The sequence below is a fragment of the Ursus arctos genome, unplaced genomic scaffold (assembly GCF_023065955.2).
Source record: "Ursus arctos isolate Adak ecotype North America unplaced genomic scaffold, UrsArc2.0 scaffold_19, whole genome shotgun sequence".
In the NCBI taxonomy this organism is placed as follows: Eukaryota; Metazoa; Chordata; class Mammalia; order Carnivora; family Ursidae; genus Ursus; species Ursus arctos.
In genome coordinates, this window is record NW_026622863.1 from 48,071,736 (window position 1) to 48,092,968 (window position 21,233).

General features: G+C 49.6%; 1 protein-coding gene across 1 annotated transcript in view; it reads right to left on the reverse strand.

Moving 5' to 3' along the window:
• Nucleotides 1-6,675: 6,675 nt before the first annotated feature.
• Nucleotides 6,676-21,233, reverse strand: part of LOC113243423 (outer mitochondrial membrane lipid metabolism regulator OPA3) — a 44,518-nt gene continuing 29,960 nt past the window's right edge. The window contains exon 2 of the mRNA XM_026482043.4: nt 6,676-10,105. Coding sequence (XP_026337828.2) covers nt 9,669-10,105 — 437 coding nt within the window. The 3' untranslated portion in view covers nt 6,676-9,668. The remainder of the gene's footprint in view (nt 10,106-21,233) is intronic.

The following is a 21,233-nucleotide window of genomic DNA, read 5'->3' on the forward strand; positions in this document are numbered from 1 at the left end:
GGGGCGAGTCATCAGAGATACCGTGGGAGTTTATTAGTCTCGTCCAGCTGCTCTAACATACTACCATGAACGTGATGACCCAACACAGAAAGGTATTCTCTCGCAGTTCTGGAGGGCGGGAGTCGAAAATCGGCATCACTGGGCCTTGATCAAGGTGTCAGGTGGGCTGCAGTCCCCCCAAAAGCTCAAGAGGAGAATCGGTTCGCTGCCTCTTCCAGCTTTTGGTGGCTGCTGGTGTTCCTGGGCTTCCGGCTGCCGCACGCCAGCCCCACGCCATCTTCACGTGGCCTCCCCTTCTGTGTGTGTGATCTCCCTCTGACCATCTCTCAGGAGCACACCATGATGGCACTCAGGACCCGGACGGACAATCCAGAAAAATCTCTGCATCTCAAGATCTTTAACTTCCTCACGTCCGCAAAACTTTTATCACATGAGGTCACATTCACAGATTCCGGGACGAGGACTTGTGCTCTTTGTGGGGGCGGGGACACTGGGCATTCCATCCCACCTACGCCAGGGTCAGGGGAGAAGGGCCTGGAGGCTACACGCTGGCTGGGATTTGACCAGGTACCTAGAGATTGTCATAGATTCACTGACTCAGCAAATGCAGGAGAGTTAGTGAGTGACAGAGGGAGGCAGAAAGGATCCACACTAGAGAGATCCCGTGGGGAGAAACTGAGGCCCCTGCCAACAGCCAGCACCAATCTGCTGGCCTTGTGAGTAAGCCTCCTCGCAAGTGGACTGTGCACCTGTCGAGTCTTTGGGTGCCTTCAGCCCCGGCCCGAACCTCATATCAGATCCAGAGCCAGACCCCCCAGAACTGCCCAGCCAAGCCACTCCCAACTCCCTGACCCTCAGCAACCCTGTGAGACGACAAACGTTGACTGTTGCTTTAAACTGCTCACGTTAGGGTCAGCTGAGCAGTACTAAGACATGTGGCTGCAACAGGGCCCTCTGAGGGACTTCATCCTTACCCCAAACCTCCTTGTTCTCAACAACGATGCATTTCTCTGGTTTAACATACCTGGAACTTAACTTAGGAAAGCTGCAGAGAGCAGAGTGCTCATCCCCTACCACCATCTCCCTGCTCGGTCATAATCAGCCAGGCACCGTGTTTGTATGTGCCCGCAGGTGCCCACAGGGAGATGCACACATGGGGGTGACACAGCACCTGGGGGCATGTCCCTAGGAGGTGCTCATGCTCGTGCAGGACCTGGTAATCCTGGGCATGCTAAAATCTGGAAGGCAAACTCTGACCTCCGCTTAGATGCCCCCCCCAACTCCAAACCAGCAGATTCGCCACACACAGCACCCCCACTCCCCCCGCCAGAACACCTTTTAAGATAATACATGACATTCACTGCCAGATGGAAAGACTGACGCTGGCTCTCAGTCCCACCAGCAACACTCCCAGAACTCCAGGTTGCTAGGCAAAGCTCAGTGGTAGAGGGATGGCGGGATTAGAAGGGTCTGCGACGAGGAAGAGCCCTGAACATCCAGCTGGGTACTAAGCACTCAACAGATTAATGCTTTTGTTATTATTTTATTCCACAGAACCTAGCTGTTCTGCAGGAAACACGACACCTAAAACAAAAGACAAATTCTCCCCCGAATCAGTCTTGCAACATAAAGAGCAAATTTTTTCAAGGCAGTGGAAAAGCTGTTACAGAATTGCACTTCAACAATTAGGTGAGCGGAAATACAAACTGTGGTATGCCCATTCAGTGGAACGTCCTTCAGTGATAAAAAGAAATGAGCTATCAAGCACAAAAAAGACACAGGAGAATCTTAAATGCATATTGTTAAGTGAAAGAAGCCAGGCTGAGAAGGCTCCATGCTGTATGCTTCCAACCATCTAACATTCTGGAAAAGACAGTAAAAACACCTGGGGTTTGACAGGGGTTCAGGGAGTGGGGAGGGAGGGACAGGTGGAGCACAGGGGATTTTTAGGTCAGTGAAGCCATTCTCTGTGATACTCTAATGGTGGATACATGGCATTATACGCTTGTCCAAACCTGTAGAATGTACAACACCGAGCGGAAACCCCAATGAAAACTATGGACTTTAGTAACGTGTCAATATTGACTCGTCAATTGCAACAGATGCCAGATGTTCATCGCCGGGTGGCTATGAATGTAGGGGGACTGGGGGAGATATACGGGAATTCTCTGTACTTTCTGCTCAATTTTTCTGTAAACCTAACATTGCTCAAAAAATATAAAGTCTATTAACTTTTCAAAAATACAGATCAGGGCACAAGAATAACTCAGATAAATCTGAACATAAGAGGGGCGCCTGGGTGGCACAGCGGTTAAGCGTCTGCCTTCGGCTCGGGGCGTGATCCCGGCGTTATGGGATCGAGCCCCACATCAGGCTCCTCTGCTAGGAGCCTGCTTCTTCCTCTCCCACTCCCCCTGCTTGTGTTCCCTCTCTCGCTGGCTGTTTCTATCTCTGTCGAATAAATAAATAAAATCTTTTAAAAAAATTGAAAAAAAATCTGAACATAAGAACAAGACTGCCGGGTGGCTGAGAAGAAATCAAAATATATTTTCAGGGGCGCCTGGGTGGCTCAGTGGGTTAAGTGTCTGCCTTCCACTTGGGTCATGATCCCAGGGTCCTGGGATCAAGTCCCAAGTCGGGCTCCCTGCTCAGCAGGGAGTCTGCTTCTCCCCCTGCCTCTGCCTCTGCCTGACGCTCCCCCTGCTTGTGCGAGCTCTCTTGCTCTGACAAATAAATAAAATCTTCAATATATATGTGTGTGTGTATATATATAATATGTATATTATATATATATATTTTTTCAAACTCTTATCATTCAAAAAAGATGGTGTTGGAACATGACAGACAAACGGACAACAAGACAGGACTGAGAAAGAGGTGCCAGTGTCAAAGGGACATACTGGGTACTGCTATCCTCTCCCAGGGGAGGCAGGAAAGGATGGAGCACCCCTCACACTTCAAGACACGGGCCAACCATTCATTTGGAAACTGAAGTACACAGATCCCGACCTCATACTCTTCAAAAACCAAAACATAACAAAAAAAAGCTACTCTTGCTAGACGACTTAAACACACACAAAAAAAAACTTGAATAAAAGTATGAGAAAGTAGAGCTGTAGATATCCTAAAGGTAAAGGAGTCCTTCTCAAATAAGGACAGAAGAAACCCAAATGCCTGAAAGGAAAAAGGCTAATAATATATTTGGTTATTTTATTTTATTTTTTCAGCTTATTTATTTAAGTCATATCTACACCCAACGCAGGGCTTGAACTCACAACCCCAAGATCAAGAATCATACACTCTTCTGACTGAGCCAGGTGGGCACCCCAGATTTGCTTATTTTATTTTATTTTATTTTATTTTATTTTAAAGTTTTATTTATTTATTTGACAGAGAGACAGCCAGCGAGAGAGGGAACACAAGCAAGGGGAGTGGGAGAGGAAGAAGCAGGCTCCCAGCAGAGGAGCCTCATGTGGGGCTCGATCCCAGAACGCTGGGATCACGCCCTGAGCTGAAGGCAGACGCTTAACGACTGAGCCACCCAGGTGCCCCCAGATTTGCTTATTTTAAAACAAAAAACTTCAGTTGGACAAAACATACCAGAAACAGACATTAAAGGGACAGTGAAAACAGGCATTTTCCAAAAGCAGGACAAACGTCCGATAAATGGCTACAAAGATGCTTGACCTACCAGTAAGCAGGGAAATTTAAGTTAAAAGAACAATCACATTCCATGCGCACTTCTATGGTTTGAAAATCTTTCAAGTTGGATCATTCCAAGTGTTGACAGTTTCTCTGCTACTCCGCAGAATTTTCAAGGGCATTTTTATGTTACATTCGGTTCCTTCAGCTCCTGGTATCTAAGGAAAGGCTCACGCAGGTCAGAGAAGCACATACAGATCCCTGAGTGTCGCAAAGGAGGCAGCGGACAGCTCATAGGGGGGTCTCAAGTATGACCAGATCGTTCCTAAAAGGGGTCTGCCAGAGTTCCCCCAAACGGGAGGCAGGATTCCTTTGGGGGGGGGGGGCTTTGGTTTCTCTGAAATGGCTGAACTTTTAAGAAGACTGTGTACATTCTAGAAAAAAGAAAAGTTCAAGGCACAGGGATGGGCCCTTTGAGCAAGGGGGGCACACTGGATGTGACGGAGCCATCGGTGACCCCCGCCCCCAGGTCCACGGACCGCCCTTACCTGGTGGAGGCGCCTCTGGGGAGCCTGGCCTGGGCACTGCCATTGCAGGGGCGAGGGGCGCTCTAGGCCCAAGGGTCCCAAGTCCCAGCCCACCACCTCCATTTTCCTCCTTCCTCTAGGAGGTCCCAAATGGACACCAGGAGCATTCCCTGATGGGGGAGTCCAGATAAAGAATGTCAGAGACACAGCTTGAGGTGAGCTCATGACGTCAGAGGTGAGTAAAGATGAGAACGGTCTTCCCAGCCCTCGCTGGCTACAGTTCAGAACCAGTAACAGAAGCCTGCAGAGGGCGCCCAAATCTGAGGCGACCTGGGGACGGGGAGGGCAGGGGCTCTCAGTGTCTCCTCGCGCCTGGTGCTGCAGCAGCCTCGCCATCCTGGGCTATGCCAGCATTCCCCTTCTAGGTGCACAGAGCAAAAACCTCGAAGGTGCCAGTGACTCCCCCACATCCCATCGCTCAGCAAATCCTGTCCGCTCCACCTTTGACATATTAATGTTGCCAGAATCCCACCTCTCCCTACCTCCACTGTCTCCCCCTGGTCCAGCCACCATGCCCCCCACACCTGGACAATCAGAGTCATCTCTTCAGTGGACTGGCAGTTTCTACCTTTGCCCCCCATAGTCCATTGGAGGCGGGGGGGATCCTAAGTCAGTTCACATCCCTCCTCTGCTCAGAGCCTCCCGTGGCTCCTGTGTCGCCTCGAATAAAAGCCAGAGGCCCAAGGCAGCCCACTTTACGTAGGTCTGTACAACACGCACATACGTATATGCCTTTCTTTATGAGACAGAATAAAATAGAAAGTAACAGAGTGCATCGCACATGGTGAGGGCAATTATCAGTTAGTGAAACTTTTGTTCTAACCGTGTAGTAATATACAATGTGTGATATTAACATGTGTGTGTTATCGAATACATATAATGGGTTTTATGTTTATAATACATATTAGGTACATAGGATACACTTGTATCTGTAGCTTTTCTTCATGAAAAGGAATACAGTAAGAAGTATCAGACTGCACTGCACATTTCAGGGTATTTAGTGAAATTTTCATTCCAATGATTCACACACACCACATGTACTGTACAATGTTATGTTCCATACTACAGAAAAATATTTGTATATCGTTATATACCATGTCACAGAATGCATGAATTATGCCATATTTATAATACATACAGAGAGTGTGAGCTGTAAGTTATATAAATATGTATATGGCATAAACTCCGCTTCTCACTGTGGCTTGCCGCCATGGGTTGAGATGGAGACTTTCTTTTTTTTTTCTTTAAAGATTTTATTTATTTGAGAGAGAGAGAGAGAGAAGCAGAGGGAGAGGGACACGCAGACGCCACGCTGAGCACAGAGCCCGACGCGGGGCTCAATCTTGTGTCCCTGAGATCATGACCCGAGCCAAAATCAAGAGTCGGACGCTCAACTGAGCCACCCAGGCGCCCCATAGACTCTTGAGATCCGTGTGCAGTAGGGGGTAAGCCAGAGTCCCTGGGGAACGGCGCCTGCAGGTGGGGAGGGAAGGAAGCAGAGCTGGGTCTGGAGTAGTTGAGGCGAGAGGCAGTCGCCAGTCCTCCCAGGTGCCCAGAGCTGGCAGGAGCCTCCAGAGCCGGGCCAACAGAGGCAAGGGTGCTGGCCTTCGTTCCCCTGGCTCCCCTTGCTTACTATACTCCGGGGGTCAGCAGCCCGTTATGTCCTTACTGCCCATCTCCTGCACTGGACGTCAGCTCCGAGACAGTGAGAGCCCTTGTCTTGTTCCTGGCTGATTCCCAGCTACTACAACGGGGCCAGGCACACAGTACGTGCTCAGTAAACATTTGTCTAACGAGTGGGTGGAGGGTGCCCGCGCGATTCTCCTTTGGGCACACATCCCTCCCTCTGTCCATTGGGGTCGGGAGCCCAGGCCCGGCCCCTCAAGAGTCACAGCGGCTAGCACAGGGACGGCCATATGGGCCCATGAATCAGGTAGGGGCTTCCTGAAGTCCACTTGCTCTAGGGATGGCTTTCTCCAGGCAAGGGGCTGCCCGACTGGGAAACCAAGAGAGGGGCCAATGGAGCGGAGCCAGAGATGGGAGAGGCAGAGCCCTCGGGACACTGAGGCTTTTGTGAGCCAGTGTAAATGGGTTTCGGTTCCCCCCCGCCACCCCCTCGAGTCCTGAGTCCTTCAGGAGGGGAGGAGTCTGGATTCAGCGAGGCCCCTTCTTCCCAAATCACTGCGGGGCAGGCAGGTAAAGTTGGCAAAGCAATGTCTGTATATGCATGACCCCCCACCACACTGGGAAGCGCCATGAGGGCAGGGTTGTGGCCGTCTCGCTCACTGCTGGGACCCCAGCCAGACACAGAGCAGGGTGGGCTAGACAGTGGACACCTGAAAGTTTCCTGAATAAGAATCATCGGGGGATGCTTTTTCTAAGGTTGTAACAGGGTTTTTTTTTAAAGATAAAAAAAAAACAAAACATCAACTTGAAGACAACCAACCTCATTTATAAGTTTATTCTACCCCTCTCCCCAAGTCGCAAATGTATACAAAACTTTAGCTAGTAGGAAACCAGAGTAATGAGCCATTCTCCGGTCTCAGCCTCGTGCATTTGAGAGGGGATTCTTTGCATTTCCACACATCCTGATCCCGCCCAGTGGGTGAAGCCGATGCATCCCAGAAGGCCTGGCCACATGGAAGGACATGCAGGGCTGAGTTCTGAGTCTCGGAGATGTGACAGTAATGCCACAACAGGGTCAAGATGGCACAAGGGTTTGGAGCGTGGGCCCTGGTACAGACTGTCCATCTTCTGGTCCCTCTCCTGCTCCTTTCCTGCCTGTGTGTCCTTGGGCAGGTGACTCCCCCTTTCTGTGCAATTTTCGCATGAATGAAATGAAGAAAATGCTGTTAAGGGCCACTATTTATGGACACGATGGGGGGGGGCACATCACAGTCACTGGCCTCCAACAACCTGTGCTCCAGAGATGGGTCAGTGCCACAGGGCACCCCCTAGGAGTAGCCATGGAACCTGGGCACTGAGCCCGCTCACCTGGCTCCGTCCATCAGCCTTCCACCCAGTGCTATCTCTCTCACTGTCTTCTTGTTTATACACTCAGGTCACTTCCGATTTTACAGACACCTCCACCCAGGACCCACCTCCTCAGCTCCCTCAACAATCAGCTTCTCCCCCTCTTCTAGAAGGAATTAAGATGATCTTTCAGGACCCCCGTTTCTTGGCTTTTGTCTGGGTAGGTGGTGTCCAGATCACTCCGCCCATCCCGACCCCAGCCTCCAGGCCTCTGGAAGTGAGGTGAGGGAGGAGAGTTGAGAGAAAGCCTACCCCTCCTGCTTCACCAACAGCTTCTTAGAACCTGGCCCAGGTAGAATGGATCTTGGCTCTGACCCCATTCATTAAGTGCTAAGAGTCCGGGGCTGCTCGGACAGGAAACTGAAGGCCCCCTGCTCTCACGCTGCCTCTGGGAAATGCCTTGGGCCCCTGTGTAGATCCCTGACCACCCCTCCCCCCCAGTAACTGCCTCCCTGCTCCCTCTCCCCTTCCTCTTCCTCTGGCACCGGTGCTCTCCAGCACCCTGCACCCCTTCTCCGTCCCCTTCCCTGAGACCCCACCCCCACTCTGCTCTGATTACTTCACCACCTTGGACAGCCAGTCCCTCATGGGCTCTGTGGCCTTGGGCAAGTTCCTTTGCTTTCCCTGGGCCTCAGTTTCCCCATGAAGGAAAGAGTTCATAGGATCACTGCCCACTCACACACCCTGGCTTCTCTAATTTTAACGAGCCTTGTACCCATTTTGAAGATTCCTATGTCCTCAAACACATCCTGAAGATGACTTCCTCACTCTGGGGGTCTTTCACTCAGGCAACACAACACACCGGGTCTGAAGAACAGAACGCAGACTGGTGGGAGCCACACCCCTCCCGCAACAGTGAGATTCCCGGAAGAGATGCCTGGTAGTAAAGGCCTGTTCCTGGATTGTTCCTATCAGCCCTGTGGGGAAGGCCACATGTCCCGTGGGGTTGGCAAGAGTCCCAGCGTCCTCCTTGGGGTGGGGGGGTATAGTGGGTTGAGTGGTGGCCCCCTAAGAGGTATGTCCACACAGTTATCTGGGAAAGAAAACCCAACTCTGTAAATAAGTTAAGGACCCTGAAGTGAAACCACCCTTTGGTTCAGGGTGGGCCCTAAATCCAAAGACAAGTGCCTTTGTAAGAGACACAGAGAAGGCCACTTGAAGGTGGAGGAAGGGACTGGAGATCTGCAGCCACAAGCCAAGGAACGCCTCAAGTCACCAGAAGTTAGAAGACGCAAGGAAGGATCCTCCCCCAGGGCCCTTGGACAGAGCGTGGCCCCGCTGAGAGTCTGATTTCAGATTGCTGGCCTCCAGAACTGTGAGAGCACACATTTCTGTGGTTTTAAGCTATCCAGTTTGTGGTCACGTTACAGTAGCCCTAGGAAACTAAGAAAGGTTAAGACCAACGGGTGGCCTAGCCTAGTGGGATGGAGGTGGTGACGAGGGCTCTGGAGGCAGAGGGTACCACTGTGTGAAGGGGGATGGATGGACCGGTCCAGAGCCCCAGGGGAGAAGGGCAAGGGCACACAGGTCAGCGGATTTGGATGGAACATGAGGAACGTGATGGCACTGCGCTGAGAGAGGCCACAGAAGAGGACACGTCAGGAAAGGCTCAGGGACTTGGAAGACAGCTAAACAGGGGCCCGAGGCTGAAGGACAGGTTGGATTTAGCCTTAGGCAGGATCCATTTTCCCACCACGGAAGGGGTGCTGGGAGGGCACCGCCAGAGAGGACCCTGCAGAGGCATTCCAGTAGGTTGTGCCAGACTGAAGGCCTGGGTGGTGGGGATCTGTTGGAATACTCCACTTGGGGTCTCGGTAGGGGGCCACAGATCAGGTTAAGGGGGAAAACAGAACATTCAGCGGATCAACTGCAAGCCAGGCTCGCCCTTGTTTTCCCCTCAAAGGGGGTGGCGAAACCCAGCTAGAGCCCAGCTTAGACGCTAGGAAAGAAGTGCACCGAACCATGCTGCATTTCTTTACACGGTCTGTGCTGAGTCACAAAGGGAAGGGGGTGTTCCAGTGACAAGGATGAGTCCCAGGGAAGGGTAACATTTATCACGGAAATGGGGGTGGGAGTGGGGTTACAGCTTGATTCAGCTCAAGTCCGTTTTCCCTCCTGGCAGAAGAGTGAGCCTGTTGTCTTCCTGGCCGGGACCTCACAGGTCGGTGGGCTATGGGGTGGGGCGGGGCGCTGAGCACTGTGGTCTGAACGGATGAGCTAGGGGTGGAGGGCGCTTCGTGGGCGGCTTCACCTGCTGGGGGCTGACCCCGTGGAAGGTACCGTGGCTCAGGAGGGGCTCACTGAATCCAAGTTCCATCAAGATCCCGGTGGTTTCCGCTGGGCCAGCGCGGGCGGGGGTAGCACGGGGAGAAGGCCACGTCAGGGCACACGCAACCATGGCCAAGTTCAGACTTGGGCAGACTCCTGGAGCTTGGACGTGGATACTGCCTGGGCCGCGGACGCCTCCTGGGCTGCGGACGGCGGGTCCTGGGCGCAGAGCTGGGCGCGCACCTCTCGCATCTGCGCCTGCAGCTCCTCCAGGGCGCTGTGCGCTGGCGCCGCCTGCATCTGCGCCTGCAGGGCCTCCAGCGCCAGCGCCAGGCGGCCCACCTCGTCCTGCATCGCGTCCCAAGCGGCGCGCTGCTCCTCCTCCTTGTGACGCTGGTGCGCCTGGTGGCGCCAGTACTCCAGCACCAGGCAGCCGCCGCCCACGATGAAGATGGTGGCCTCGCCCAGCAGCTCGGCGCCCAGCTCGGCGGCCGCCTCCTCGTTCAGCGGCTTGATGACTGTGCCCCGGAAGCCCATGATGCGCATCTTGGTCCGCATCTCCACCCAGTGGTACACTGCGGGGGGGAGAGAGGGGTCAGGTCGTGTGCCAGGAGCCCCGATGAGCCCACCCCTTCGCACTTCGGGAGTCCAGGATGAAGCAATGCGGACACCACCGCCAAAACCATGGGGGGGGGGGCGGGGGATCGCCTTCAACAAGACCTGCACTGGCCTAGCCCAGTGACGTTAAGCCACTGCCCTGGGGTGACCCCAGGGTATCTTTTTCAATTTCCCAGAGGATTCTGCCAAGCAGCTGGGAATCAGAAACCCTGCCCAGGAAGGGAAGTCCTCAGTCTGGTTGGGGGTGGGGGTGGGGGGAATGCCCCTGTAGGGTTACAAGGAGCTCCCAGGACACAAAGTCCCTGGAAGGTGAAAGGGCCCAACTGCCAGAGGCTTTATAGCCTTAGCCTCCTCTGCTCCTCCCTTCCAACCAGCAGTGGGACAGCCAAGCATCCTCCTCCCCTGACACAGTCGTCCAACCCACTTCTCAGGAGAAAGGCAGACCCCCCTTCCCCCATTTCTTTCCCAATCTTCCCCAAATCCAAAGTTAGGGCTGCAGGGTAGGGGGCCCTCCTGGCTCCAAAGAAAGGGCAGCTGGAATGTGGGAATGCATGCGAAGCGACTGTGAACAGGGGTTAGGGATCCTCTTGGCAAGTCTGGTGGCTCCCATCCTGGATTTTCACCAACCCCGAGGATGTAGCTAAGGGTCTTGTGAGCTCTTCGCAGTGAGGAGTGGGACACGTACCTTGGGAGAGGCTCACAGGCTGACTGTTGCTGCCGGAACGAGAGCTTTCTTGCCTAGCTGCTTCTTTGTGCAGGGAAAGTCTCAGCATCTGAGTCTTAAAAGCCAAGGCAGAACTGAGGCCGGACCCTGACTCCCTCCTGCAGTAATTCACATTCGTCCACGAAACTGCTGTCTAGTTCATTTGGAGATTCGTGTCCGACACAGCACTTCACTTCTAATGTCTCATAATCATCCACGTAAATGCGTAATATAGGAAATGTTTTAAATGAATTGTGCACTAATAATCTGGAAAATCCAGAGGCAGATATTTGAACATGGATAACCTTACGGTTCCCGGAAATGAAACAAAAATTAAAATTTGGATTTCTGTACGTTTTGGTTGCTGACACATATACTTTTTTACAATTCTGCAAGGGAAGTGTAAATAGAAGCTCAAGGACAAAGTTCAAGGAACAACGTGAAATTTCTGACTGTAAAAGAACAGCTTGTTCATTTTTCTCCCTTTAGACGGAGAGTAGCAGGCGCCAAATCACAAGAGTTATGCGGATTGCATTAGATACTTCGAAGGAAGGATGGCGCCAACTCTGAAAACATCAATATTCATGACACACCAGAAATTATATCCTCTGCATCTACTTGAATTCATGGAGAAGTTTCAGCTGTCACCTTGAAAATGCACTAGAGGGTATTAACTTTTTGATATTTTAAAGGGGTGGGGCAGCAAAAATGTCTGACGATCTGTGCCGGGAGGCAGCAGAAGGATCTGGGGAGCACACCCAGGGCCCTCCCGAGAACTGCCAGCTGCTGGACTCACTGCTACCATGAATTGTTACGGAGGCCCTGGTGCTGTGGGGTTCCCGGGGTCCAGGCTGGCAGACCCCCTCCCACACTGAGGTCCTAGCCTCAGGCCAAGCTGGGGTCTGCCTGGAGCTCTGTCACCTACCGCAATGACAGCCCACTTTGAGCCGCCTCTGTAAAATGGGGAGGTGATGACCACACGCCAGCCCTGGGGAGATGGGCCAGGGCGGGGCTTGCAACCGTCACGTGATCCTTCATGTCAGGACCAGAAAGTCTAGCAGCTGGAGAGTGAAGAGAGACAGCACCAGCTTCTACTGGCCCCCCCCGGTGAATGTCCCAGCATCCCACTGTGGACAGAGCAGGAGGACCTGGGGTCAGTGGTCGAGCCTGGGTGTGCAAATGGGAGTGGGCACGAGGGATGGGGGCACACACGCAGGCATAGGAAATGAAGTTGAAGCGTGTGTGTGTGAGAGAGAAGGCTTTCAGAGCAGGGACTCATGGCAGTCTGTCAGATTTGGGGTTCAGGAAACAAGGTCCATGTGGTAACGGGGGGTTGGCAACAAAGGGGAGCCATGAGGAGCCAGGACAGGACAAGACTGAGGACAGCATCAGACCCGGGGATCCAACAGGTCCCCAGATGTCTCCCAGACACCTCACACCCACTGTGTCCTGACCCGACCCTGGCTCCCCATCCCCAGCAGACACTTGTTCCTCCTCCTGGGTCCATCCTGTCACCAGGCCAGAGACTTGGGACTCAGGTGTTCCCCTCCCCCACAGCCTCTCAGCCGCATGTCTGTCTCCTGAACGTCTCTCTCCCACACCCTCATCCGCTGACCAATGCCCCCTGACCTGACCTCCCTATTCAGAGACTTCTGTCCCTCCTGCCATCACAACTGGGACTGATCTGGTCACCCAGTCACTTGTCTGCACTCTGTCTCCGCGCTAGTCCGTGAGCCCCGCAAGGGCAGGGCCCGGGGCTGTCACAGTTACTGTGTGTCCCCAGCACTAGCCAGCAGCAGGCCAGGCACACAGGTGATGCTCAGTATATCCCATCGAATGTGTCAGTGGGTCCCCGCCCAGCCTCACACCCCTGCCCCTGCGCTGTGCTAGGAGTTGGATAAAACACAAAAAAACTGCCATTCTTTTCATTACCAAAAGTGAACACACTGCATGAAAACAAAGTACCCAAACTATAAAGTTAAAAGTTAGAGGCCCTGCACCTGGCTCTGATCCTTGGGCCCACCCCAAACGGTCCCCCCAGTCTCACCCTAACCAGCCTTTTCTTTCTGCTAGCATCATGGCCCTGACGTCTGATAATAAGCGTACATCACTCGCCTCTATTTCTGAGTTTTTCACCTGGGATTTTGCTGCTTTTTACACATTTTCTGTTGAGCCCCTAGCCCTGGTATAAAAGATGAGCACTTTGTCCCCTGCAGCCGGTCCTTCCTCTGCCCCCTGCCTCCCCATTTTTACAGGTGATTTGTAAACATACATAGTACAGTATCCTGTACTATACATTTGTCACTGTCTCCCTCCTTTCCAGTGCTCCGCCCCTCCCCCCTCCCTAGGCCAGATCATTCCTCCATGTTATCAGGGTTTGACCCACAGGTTGTCTGGCCCCTTGTACTCTATGTAAAATCAAATCAAATCAATCAATCAATCAACGTACATATGACATGACAGTCATGGACACACTGTCCTGTGTGATGTGATGAAGCTGGAGAGGAGCCCCTCGGGTGGGCTGTGTCATGAAGGGGGCCACCTGGAGGGGAGGGCTTAGTGGCAAGGCTGGATGGTGTCTCTATTCTGACATTCCATCAACCCGCTGAGAATTCCACCACGTCAGTCGGCTCTCAGCTGGACAATGATTTTCTAGAACAACCTGGTCTTCCCTCACGTCATGTTTCTAAATAACTGCAGGTCCTGGTCCACTAGTAGGTCATGAAATCGATTTCAGACCAGCATTAAAAATATGATCAAGAATATAACAGAAACTATCAGATGGCCCTTGAGGGCATCATGCTAAGAGAAGTGAAGTCCAAGAAAGGCCAATACCATATAATCTCACTTCTATGTGGAATTAAGCAACAACAAAACCAAGCTCATGGCCACAAATGAACAATGACAACAACAAAAAAAACCACCCTAGAATATAACAGAAAACATCAAAGGCAATCCTAAGTAGTCAGGACAAGTATGGCTTCACAAAACTTTTGTTCTTGTTTTGTGTGTGATTGTGTGTCTAACTGGAACACAGTCCAAAGGCTGAAAGCCACTGTCCTAGACTTTGATTGGAATTCCAGTGAATCCACAGATCATTTCCAGGACAGTGGCATCTCCCCCATGTTGAGTCTTTCAATCCACAAATGTAGTATCTGTTTCCACTTAGTCTCTAACTTTCTCTGCAAGTCTCGGGGCACCCGACTGGCTTGATCAGCAGAGCATGTGACTCTTGATCTCAGGGTTGTGAGTGTGAGCCCCATGTTGGGTGTAGAGACTACTTAAATTAAAAAAATAATATAATAATTTTTCTCTGCAAGTCTCTGATTACATGTATTCCGAGGTGTTGATTTTTTTGATGTTATTATTCATGGTATTTTATTTTTTTATTTTTATTTTTATTTTTTAAAGATTTTATTTATTTATTTGACAGAGATAGAAACAGCCAGCGAGAGAGGGAACACAAGCAGGGGGAGTGGGAGAGGAAGAAGCAAGCTCACAGCAGAGGAGCCTGATGTGGGGCTCGATCCCATAACACTGGGATCACGCCCTGAGCCGAAGGCAGGCGCTTAACCGCTGTGCCACCCAGGCGCCCCTATTCATGGTATTTTAAATTCCACTTTCAGGGCGCCTGGGTGGCTCAGTCAGTTAAGCGTCTGACTTCGGCTCAGGTCATGATCTCAGGGTCCTGGGATTGAGTCCTGAGTCAGACTCCCAGCTCAACAGAGAGCCTGCTTCTCCCTCTGCCTCTGCACCTCCCCCTGCTCATGCTCTCTCTCTCTCTCTAATAAATAAAAATCTTTTTTTAAATAAAAATCTTTAAAGAAAATAAATTCCACTTTCAATTTGGTGGCAGCTGGCATATAGAAATACAACTGAGTTATGTAAATGGGCTTTTCTTTTCTTTTAAGATTTTATTTATTCATTTGACAAACAGCCAGCGAGAGAGGGAACACAAGCAGGGGGAGTGGGAGGGGAAGAAGCAGGCTCCCAGCGGAGGAGCCTGATGTGGGGCTCGATCCCAGAACGCTGGGATCACGCCCTGAGCCGAAGGCAGACGCTTAATGACTGCACCACCCAGGCGCCCCGCAAATGGGTTTTTCTAACCAATGAGCTCGCTAAATTCATTTTTTTTCCTTTTTAATGAAATACAACTTACATAAAATACACAACTAGCAAGTGTAGAACGGGACGATTTTTTAACAAATTCTTTAAGATTTTATTCTTTTTTTTTTTTTTTTAAGATTTTATTTATTTATTTGACAGACAGAGACAGCCAGCGAGAGAGGGAACACAAGCAGGGGGAGTGGGAGAGGAAGAAGCAGGCTCCGAGCAGAGAAGCCTGATGCAGGGCTCGATCCCAGAATGCCGGGATCACACCCTGAGCCGAAGGCAGACGCTTAACGACTACGCCACCCAGGCGCCCCTTTAAGATTTTATTCTTAAATAATCTGTACACTCAACGTGGGGCTCAAGCTCACAACCCTGGGACCAAGAGTCCTACGCTACACCGACTGAGCACCACCCTGATTAAGATCTAGAATATTCCTGTACTCTGAAGGGCTCCCATCCTTAAGCCCTCTTCCAGTCAGCTCCCCCCAAAACCATTACCTGACCTCCCCTGACAGATATACTTATAACTCTCCAAGTCCTATTCTGACTTCGTAGTAAATCGTCTGTGCTCCCTCTTCTGTCCTCTTGCGCTCAGTGTTATGTCTGTGAGATCTCTCGCGGTGCCACAGGCTTCCGTGGCTCCCTTTTACCACGGAGCAGTCTTCTGTTGTGTGGATGGACCAGCCGGGCCTTCCATGCCCTGCCCGTGGGCTCTTAGGGCCCTTGAGTAGCAGCTTTCCCAGCAGTGAAACAGCTGAGTCACAGGACACCGCCTCACCCAGGAGACAGAAAACGGGGAGGCAGCGCTCTTCATCCACCCACTGATTTACTCACACAGCCTGGGACAGCTGCCAGGGCGGGGGACCTTTCAGCTGGGGTTGTGTCCCGGGGATGTGAAAAGTGCCACAGCTCACTGTTTGTCTTTAGTGCGTTCCTCTGCTGCTGCCCCCCGGGTAAGTTCTAGAGGGTCCAAGGGGCTGCTTTTTTTGGGGATTCATATGGTATGTTTTATTAGCTCACTATTTTCTCTTATCAGAACTGAAGCTCTTGAGGTCGTCAATAAATAAAATGCAGGAGAAAAGATTTATCGCAAAATGAAGTAAAATGTTGGTAATGAATAAAATAAATTTTTTTTAAAGATTTTTTTTATTTATTTATGTGACAGAGAGACAGCCAGCGAGAGAGGGAACACAGCAGGGGAATGGGAGAGGAAGAAGCAGGCTCCCAGCAGAGGAGCCCGATGTGGGACTTGATCCCAGAACGCCGGGATCACGCCCTGAGCCAAAGGCAGACGCTCAACGACTGCGCTACCCAGGCGCCCCGAATAAAATAAATTTTAATAAGGTGGAGACAGACCAGCTCGCTCAATACCAGACAAATTAAAGTACATGGGGGGCGCCTGGGTGGCACAGCGGTTAGGCGTCTGCCTTCAGCTCAGGGCGTGATCCTGGCGACCGAGCCCCGCATCAGGCTCCTCCTCCTCCTCTCCCACTCCCCCTGCTTGTGTTCCCTCTCTCGCTGGCTGTCTCTATCTCTGTTGAATAAATAAATAAAATCTTAAAAAAAAAATTAAAGTACATGGCTCTCTTTTTCTTTTTTAAAGATTTATTCATTCACTTTAGAGAGAGCACGAGCAGGAGAGGCAGAGGGAGAGAGAGAACCTCAAGCAGATTCGACGCCGAGCTGTAGCCTGATGTGGGCCTTGATCTCACAACCCCGAGGTCACAACCTGAGCTGAAACCAAGAGTCGGACCCTCAACCGACCGTTCCACCCACGTGTCCCCATGCCTCTCCTTTATTTGGTGTGTTTAGTATGTCCAAAGTGGAACGCGATTTTTATCATCTGATCACAGAAAACATGAATACGCTTTCTGTATCCTTGAATTGTGATGATATCTTTAGAAGACATAAATCTAAATTCTTGAAGGAAATATTTTGATTTAGTCTAATTTAAGCAAATGTGTAATTATAGAACATGCAAAATGACTCCCCCCCCCCATTTCACCCATTCCCTACCTTTCAGCTCCCCTCTGGTAACCATGAGTTTCTTCTCTACAGTTAAGACCGAGGGGCGGCTTTTTAGCAAGAGGTGAGTGCGCATGCTTTAACTTTTCAGTCGAGGAATGATATACAAAAAAATGGACCAGGAAGTTCAGCTCCATGACTTTTTTTACACTTGTATATGCCAAGGGTTCTCAGCTGGGGGCAAATTTGCTCCCCGGTCCTGCCCAGTAGTCCTCCCCAAGTTCTGACAACCAAATATATCTCCTGTCGCTGCCAACGAGCAAGGGAAGGAGGGGGGCGAGGCTTTTTTCCACATGGCTATGCCACTGCGCCATTTACTGAATGACCATCCTCGCCCAACCGAGTTGCAGTGCTACCTTTGTTGGAAATCCACTTCGGTGTGGGTCTAATTGTAGACAGTCTATCCTGTCCCTCTGGTCTATTTGTCCATCCTTGCGTCAATACTCCTCTGGGTTAATTACTCCCAATTTACAGTTAAGTCTTTAAATCTGATCGTGTAAATCTTCCGACTTTGTTCTTCCTTGAGATTTTCTATTCTAGGATCTCTAAATTTCTCTTAAGTTTCAGAATCAACTTGTTCCTGACAACAAAAAGCATGCGAGGACGTTACTGGGATTACATTGAATCTACAGTTCAATTTGGAGAACCTTAATAACATTACTGAGTCTTCCAATCCATGAACAGGATAATACCTCTCTGTTTTGTTGTTGTTGTTGTTTTAAGGTTTTCTTTGTAAGTAATCTCTACACCCAGTGTGGGGCTTGAACTCACAACCTCGAGATTGAGTCGCATGCTACCAACTGAGCCAGCCAGCTGCCTCTTTCTCTATCTTTTGTAAGTATTTTTTAATTCCTCTCAGAAATATTTTAGGTCGTCAGAGTACAGTTCTTGCACATCTTTTTCAAATTTATTTCTAGATAGGGTGCCTGGGTGGCTCAGCTGGTTAAGCAACTGTCTTCGGCCCAGGTCATGATCCCGGAGTCCGGGTATCCAGTACGGCATCAGGCTCTCTGCTCGGCAGGGAGTCTGCTTCTCCCCCCACCCCTCCCCTGTCTCGTGTTCATTCTCTCTCTCTCAAATACATAAAATAAAATTAAAAAATTATTTCTAGATATTTGAAGAGTTTTGGTGCTATTGTGAATGGTATTTTAAAATCCACTGTTCTGGGGTGCCTGGGTGGCACAGCGGTTAAGCGTCTGCCTTTGGCTCAGGGCGTGATCCCAGCGTTCTGGGATCGAGCCCCACATCAGGCTCCTCCGCTAGGAGCCTGCTTCTTCCTCTCCCACTCCCCCTGCTTGTGTTCCCTCTCCCGCTGGCTGTCTCTATCTCTGTCGAATAAATAAAATCTTTAAAAAATAAAAAAATAAAAATAAAAATAAAATTCACTGTTCAATTGTTAGTTTGCAGCTTATAGAAATACAACTGATTTCTGTATACTCACTTGTATCCAGCAATCTTGCCCAAAACTGTCTATTTATTTTAATGGTTTATTTTTAGGCTCTTTTGGCTTATTTATGCACATAGTCATATCATCAGCCAAAAATCAGTTTTACTTCTTTTTCAAAGTTTATGCTTTTAGTTAGATTTTTTCTTTTCTTTTCTTTTTTTAAACTAAACTCTACCCCGAACATGGGGCTTGAACTCATGACCCCAAGATTGAGAGTCATATGCTCTACGGACTAAGCCAGCCAGGCACCCCTTAATTAGGTTTTCTTAATTAGCTTTTTTAAAATTTTAATCTTGTGTGTGTGTGTGTGTTACCTTTTCATAGTAGCTACAACCTCCAATATTACGTTGACTGAAAGAGGCGATACTTGACTTATTTATTGCAAACATTGGGGGAAAATGTTCTCTCTTTAAGATTTTACTTTTTTAAGTGATCTCTACACCCAACATGGGGTTCAAACTCGCATCCCGAGATCAACAGTCACATGCTGTACACTGAGCCAGCCGGGAGCCCTAAAAGTATTCATTTTAATCTTTAAGTATAAATATGGTACTAACTCTTTTGATAAGATAAGCTTTGTCAGATTAAGGAAGTTCCTCTCTATGCCTAGTTCTTGGAGCACTTTTTCTTTTTAAAGATTTTTTTATTTATTTATTCGACAGAGATAGAGACAGCCAGCGAGAGAGGGAACACAAGCAGGGGGAGTGGGAGAGGAAGAAGCAGGCTCCCAGCGGAGGAGCCCGATGTGGGGCTCGATCCCATAACGCCGGGATCACACCCTGAGCCGAAGGCAGACGTTTAACCGCTGTGCCACCCAGGCGCCCCTCTTGGAGCACTCTTATCACGAGTAGGTGTTGATTTTATCAAATGCTTTTCCTGTGTCATATGAATATGATTATATGGTTTCTCTCATTTCTCCCATTCCTAAGGTGAATTACACTGATTGCTTTTCAAATAAACGCAAACCAACCTTGAAGTCTTAGAATAAATCCCACTGGGTCATGATTTATTATCCTTCTTATATATTGTTGGATTCTATTTATGAGTACTTTCGTTTAGGGTATCGGAATTCATGTTCACAAGAGATCTTGGCCTCAAATTTTCCTTTCTTGTGATGACTTGGTTAGGTTTTTGCTATCAGCATTCTATCAGACTCATTAAACAAGTAAGTGTTCCCACTTTCCCTGTTATTTAGAAGAGTTTAGATAATGGTATTACTTAAGAGTTTACCAGCAAAGCCACCGGGGCCTACAGTTTTCTTTTCTTTTCTTTTGAAAAAGTATTTATTTTTGAGAAAGAGTGTGTGCACACGCAGGGTGGAGGAGGGGCAGAAGGCGAGAGAGAATCTTAGTCAGACTTCCCGCTGAGCGTGGAGCCCAACACGGGCTCTATCTTCTGACCCTGAGATCATGACCCGAACCAAAATCAGGAGTCAGACACTTAACCCATGGAACCACCCAGGCGCCCAGGACTTGTAGTTTTCTTTATGGGAAGGTCTTTAATTATCAATTCAACGTCTCTAACAGAAACAAAATTATTCAGAATTTCTTTTTTTTTTTTAAGATTTTATTTTTAAGTAATCTCTATGCCCAATGTGGGGCCTGAACTTACAACTCTGACATCAAGAGTCACACACTCTACTGACCCAGCCAGGCACCCTGACTATTCAGATTTTCTATTTCTCTATTTCTTCTTGTGTCAATGTTGTTATATTGTGTTTCCCCAAGGAAACCGTCCATTTCCTTTGCATTGTCAAATTTACTGGCTCAAGCTGATCGCTATCCTTTTGTCATCCTATAGTTAGACTCTGTACTGATGCCTCATTTTTTCATTTCTTTTAATGGAAATTCATGGTTGGTTTTTTGTTTTTTTTTTCCCCTTGAGTAGTATTAATCTTTTCAAAGAACCATCTTTTGGTTTTGCTGCATTTCTCTACTACTTGTCTGCTAACTGCTCGCCGTCCTGCAAGGATGCAGCTCAGGTGTGTCCTTCTTCGGGACTGAGTCAGATGCCCCCTGGGCTCCTGTATCTCAGCCCTGATCAACCTTGGGTGTCACTGGTGACATCTGCTGCCCCCACTGGATCATGAGTTCTGCAAGGGCTGGGCTCACCCTTCCATCTCACATCTAAATCCACCGCTGCCAGGGATACCACTCCCCGCCTCCTCTTTTCTTACCTCACCCTAATTCATCTTTTAGGTCTCAGCTGGAGTGTCCCTTCCTCCCAGAAGCCCTCCCTGACCCCTGGGCTGAGTCAGACATAATTTCTAATGTTCCCATAGCTCTCTGGGCTGCCCTCATCACAACACTGTTTATTCTGGGTTAAATTGTTTTTAAAATATGATGTACGCTCTCCTTCTTAAAATAGTCATATAAATATGTTTCGACTAGCCTTATGTGTCTTACCAGCCCCAAAGGCTGGTTTCACTGTTTTCAAGTTCCTTGAGGCCTCTGGCAAATTCTCCCTGTTCCATGGGTAACTCATTTGTCACTGCCTGGAAACTGTGAACTCCTTAAGGGCAGGCAGGTTCCCAGAAATACCCCGCCCAGAACCTGGCATCAAGAAGGCACCAGGGAATGTTTAATGAATGGATGAACAGCGCATCTTTCCTTGAAGTTTCCTCGAATTTGCTGTATATAATGTCATTATGAACATCCAAATTTTGTCAAAACATTGTCTGTTACTGGTTTTATACTTTCACTAAAGTTTGATGTTTAGCCTGCCTCCAAAGAATCAAAAGAATGCTGCTTTTCCAGAGGGGGAGAGAATGTAACAGCGTGCTTTAGCCCTGGAAAAG